Source organism: Etheostoma spectabile, chromosome 7, assembly GCF_008692095.1.
Source record: "Etheostoma spectabile isolate EspeVRDwgs_2016 chromosome 7, UIUC_Espe_1.0, whole genome shotgun sequence".
NCBI lineage: Eukaryota > Metazoa > Chordata > Actinopteri > Perciformes > Percidae > Etheostoma > Etheostoma spectabile.
In genome coordinates, this window is record NC_045739.1 from 9245998 (window position 1) to 9250873 (window position 4876).

The 4876-nt window shown below is 41.2% G+C and overlaps 2 protein-coding genes across 2 annotated transcripts in view; one reads left to right on the forward strand and one right to left on the reverse strand.

The window, feature by feature from the left end:
• The window catches only part of LOC116692445 (protein Wnt-2b-A), a 19970-nt gene extending 17515 nt beyond the window's left edge, over window positions 1-2455 (forward strand). The window contains exon 7 of the mRNA XM_032520752.1: window positions 1204-2455. Within this exon, the coding sequence (XP_032376643.1) occupies window positions 1204-1433 (230 nt within the window). The 3' untranslated portion in view covers window positions 1434-2455. The remainder of the gene's footprint in view (window positions 1-1203) is intronic.
• LOC116692455 (rho-related GTP-binding protein RhoA-C) overlaps window positions 1-4876 on the reverse strand; it is a 732216-nt gene that overhangs the window by 668477 nt on the left and 58863 nt on the right. The gene's annotated exons all lie outside the window — the stretch shown is intronic.

Here is a 4876-nt window from a genome sequence, read left to right on the forward strand (position 1 = left end):
ACACACACACACACACACACACACACAAGCTTCAAAGGGAGCAATGGCTTGGGAAAAGCAGTGTAACTATAGGCCACTCTACCAACACTGCATAGTTGTGTGTGTGGGTCTGTTGTTCTATGGGCAGCTTGTTGTGATAGGTAGCAGTTCAAACAGGGAGCTTCTCACTCAAAACACCAGCACTAATCTCTGTGGGGATGACATTCACACAAGACACAACCAATGTGCCACTGCATTAAGTATTAGCCAAATTGGTAAATACTACGATACACTTAACAACTGTGAACAGCATTATACTGTGGATTAAACATTGAACCAGATTCACACACACTTCCAAGTCTGAATGCAGTAAATACGTCACCAGTCAAATGGTGGGCTATGAAAACGGGCAGGGAGTGCAAAATGGCGTAGCTGTTTTCCATACAGCAAAGGTTACAGCTAAAGTTGTGTAAAAGGTAACATTAGGAAAGAGTACATTCATATCAGGAGGAATAAAGTTACAATGACATGTAAGAATACATACAGTGTTCACACTGGATACATTTCATGGGTGCTGCAGTTAAATCAATTTTTGTTCAACTTAAAATCATTAAGAATTCAAATTGTAATTGCAAGTGCTGTAATATATACCCATTAATGTTAGAGTAGGATGGTTGCTCATGAACACACTTCTTTTTTTAAGGAAAAAAAGTTAAAGTGACCCTCACTTATTTCGATTGCATTGAGTTACAGACCCATGGGACACCAGCTAGCCATGATGTGATGATACTGGGGCTGCAAATAAGGATTGTTAACCTGCCAAATTTATCGACATACGGATAAAATGTCAGTAAATGGGAAAAAAGGTGTCCATCACACTTTCCTAAAACCCAAGGTTACATCTTCAAATGACTTGTTGTGTCCAGCCAATAGTATAAAACCAAAGATATTCAGTTGTAGCAAATCCCCATAACTGAGAAGCTAAAACTAGGTAATGTCTGGCTTTTTGGCTTGAGAAATTACCAAAAGTATGAATCAATTATGAAGTGAGTTGCTTACTAATGTTTGCTTGATCAACTAATTGAGTAATCAAGTAATAATTTAAGGACTTTGGCTCTCTATAGTCCTGCCTGTTGTTGTTTTCAGTAGAAGAATTGGCAGAGATAAAACATAAAAGACCAGAAACTAGTTTTAGTTAACCTCTATCTTTTGTGCTCTGTGCAGGCTCCCTGGGCACGGCTGGGCGGGTCTGCAATAAGACATCACGCGGCACAGATGGCTGTGAGGTCATGTGCTGTGGGCGGGGCTACGACACCACAAGAGTGAAGCAAATCACGAAGTGCGAATGCAAGTTCAAATGGTGCTGCGCTGTGGAGTGTAAGGACTGTGAGGAAACGGTGGACATACACACGTGCAAAGCTCCCAAACGAGCTGAATGGTTGGACCAGACCTGAGGACACGCCCCCTCTGCCCCCTGTTATGCAACCCCACCCCTTTCCCCTTTACAGAACATCCTGTGGAACATGGCATTCTGGGAAAGGTTGTCTAAAAGTGCTCAGCGTCTCCACCCTCCCCTGCCCCCACCTCAGTTCATCATTGCATGGCTTTTCTACCTGTCTCTCTGAATACACTAGAATTCAGTACCCATCAATATGAATTAACAAACATTAGCCCCAGTTTGTGAATGGCCCTGTGACTGTACTGCTGGGATCAGATAATGAACGGTCTAACCAGTGAACACTTTGGGGTCTGGGTGGATTGGGCTTCCATTTAGGATTCAGTCCAGGCAGCCTTTTTTTCTTGCGTGTGGTTCTGGGTTAAAATGGTTTGCTGCTTTCCTGATGCTTTAAAGACACATTTTTACATTAACTGAGCCTACAAACGTATCCAGTATTATAACAAGACCATAGACTCACATAACTTTCTTTATTGTAAAAATACACTTTTATCTACCAAAAACTTGGCTGGACTCTGAAAAGTAGCTTGACAAGTGCACTTTGAGAAGTGGACATCTGGGCGCAAGTTTGGCTCTGTTTGGCTAAACAGTAGTCCAAGCAGAGGACTACCAGAACACAGGGAGATGGACACTATATGAATAAATGGACAGATGCATCATTGGGACTTTGAATGCAACTGTAAAAAAAAGAGAGAGAAAGCTGTTTAAAGTGATTTATTTAACTAGTAAAGTGTTGTTTCATTTCTCATCTGCGGATGAGACTGCACTACATTGGCTGACAAAGGAGGGAGAAAAGAACACTCCTATTATTATGTTTATACGGTGTACTCTAGTTTTCTTTATGTAAGACAACAAACTGCTGCTAAGAAAAAAAAGAAGATGGCCTCAATGCTCATTCAGTTAAACATAACCATAACATCAGACAGATTTCAATTCTCTGCTCTCCAGCTTGCTTGTATAACATTGTGTATATTGCCTTATCTAAACAGATGTTCATATGAAATATATGGTGAATCAGTATGGAGGTATCTTTGTTTTTTGTTTAGACAAAACAACATAGAGGTTGAAGGCAAGAAAGAGACTAGATGCAGACAGCGCAGAACTGATCAGTGTGGCTGAGCAGAACAGTGAGTAAGTTCCCGTTGTACTGCTCTCATCACCTGCCATGACATTCCCATCACACACATACACCAATGCTTCTCCTCACCAGCATGAGTGAAGAGACACTGAGGCAGTACAAATGCAATCTATGTTGGTAACAAAAGGCTGATTCTGTGTGAGTTAGGGTGGGGTCTGTTATATCAGTCAAGGGGAGGGAAGTGTTTGATTAAAGGCCTACCTAAACCCCCAACCCCTGCTGGCTTCATCCCACCCCTTGCTATGTGGAATTCCAGGTGGGTCCCAGGCTAATGACTAGATGGCTGTAATTACCCGGGGCTGTTGATAGCTGGTGATTGGACATGGCCACAGAGGACCTAGTGTAGGCTCCTGCTGGGACCACATTTAATCAAAGGCTTCTTGGCCGGCTTATCAAAGTGAATACTTTCCAGCAATCTTCTCTGCCTCAGCCCCCACTGCTCCCCAGACTCTCAGTCCAGTTCCGTCTCTGTTACATTCGCGTCCAGAGACTCCTGACAATGTGAATTAAAAGGGATACTGCACACAAGTGCAAACTTAAGACAAAAGTAGTGTGTATAATCAACTGCATCGATGCCATAAGCATGTACTCATAGCCTTTTTACTCAGCAAGCCTGTATTGTCTTATGACACTTCTAAATTGGTCAATGTGTCCCAGTGATAAGATCAAAACTCCTTGCCCAGGCTTGGGACAGGATGTAGCCACGTTCAGGCCTGACTGGACACACAGAAGGCATGACACAGGAAATGCAAGGCATCTGCCCTGGAGATACATTGACACAGGAAGCAGACACACACACACAGATATAGCAGCTGAGATACTATAATAGAAAATACTAAACTGCTCTTCTGAGTCCCTTTAATCAATACGATCTCTTTCATGTGATTCTGCTTTACAGTATAATGAACTTTTTTAATGGACAATTATCATGATTCCCCTTTCAGTCTACCAACTGCCCCAAAAGAGCCCTCAACATCCTAGAAGAGATCTTTTAATAGCCATGGGAGGCCTATATCGTTAAATAAGATAAGCTTTATTTTTCCTCAGGGTAATATTATCAAGCAATTCCAGTCATTGAGACTTTTCTAGTGCCAGTTTTCTGTGGTAGAGTATATCTGTGTCCTGGATGCCAGGCTGAGAGCATTTATGTTGCAGAGTTTTACAGGCAACCCATTAATCTTCACAGCTGGCATGCAGCAGTAGGTTTAGCTATACATTTTATTGCCTATAATAACATTGCACTCACCAAGGTAACTACTGGGATTTTGGAACAAGAGTGGCAATATTACTAAAAAGGAGTCAAGACGATCATACAGGTTTTAAACAAACACGTAGGTGAGCCAAAGTTATTTGGAAGAGAAAAAATAGAAATACAGTGAAATTATCACCTAACTTTTGGAAACATCCATCGCAGTTTACAGACTGACTTTGTTGCTGAACTTTGACCTGCAGCACTTTTGGAAGTTGTGCGCACACAGTTTTTATTATGCTTGATTCTTATGGACATTATGGGTGCACTCACCTTTGGCTTTACATCCAAATAAATTGGGTTAAATAATATATTTACAATGACTGCCTTGACAGCTTGCGTTTCTTGCTCCATTGTAGCAATGTCATATCTTTTTTAGATATCAGATATCAACTTGGTGGGTAAAACCCAAGAACCAAGTTGGAATAAAGCAGAATTATCCTTTTAATTCCATGCTAAGTAATCTGTCTGGGATCAAATCACAGGCACAAGAAAATCAGATCAAACTCTGGTTGGGCTAAATTTAAATATTTGTCATTAAATTGAAAAGGTTGCCCAGATGTATGATACTGGCCCTATAGTGTTAAATGTCTGGTAGGGTTACAGTGACATTACACTTCTGTCCCTTTAACTTACTGTATATTGAAGCCTGTACCTGCATCATAGCACAGCATCACATAATGTTTCCATATTTTGTTGAATGGAAACATTATATGACGGTACCTTTACACTGACACACACACACTGTGTCATTATCTTTAGACTGTTAGCCATGCAGACAGCCAAATTATATATTTAACATCATCACAGTTATTCTCAACTGTGTCACCGGTTTTTAACACTTCTATATTCTCTCTCACTCCCCTTGTAACTCGGTACTGACAGTTGTGTAGATGTATCAACCTTATGTCAAGGCTGTAATGCATGTCAGCCTGAGCTCTGGTTGCCAAATGGCAACAACCCTGAGAATAGAGGATAAACCACACTCTGATTACATACACAAACATGCATGCAAGTACACACACACAGAGAGACAGACAGACAGACAGACAGA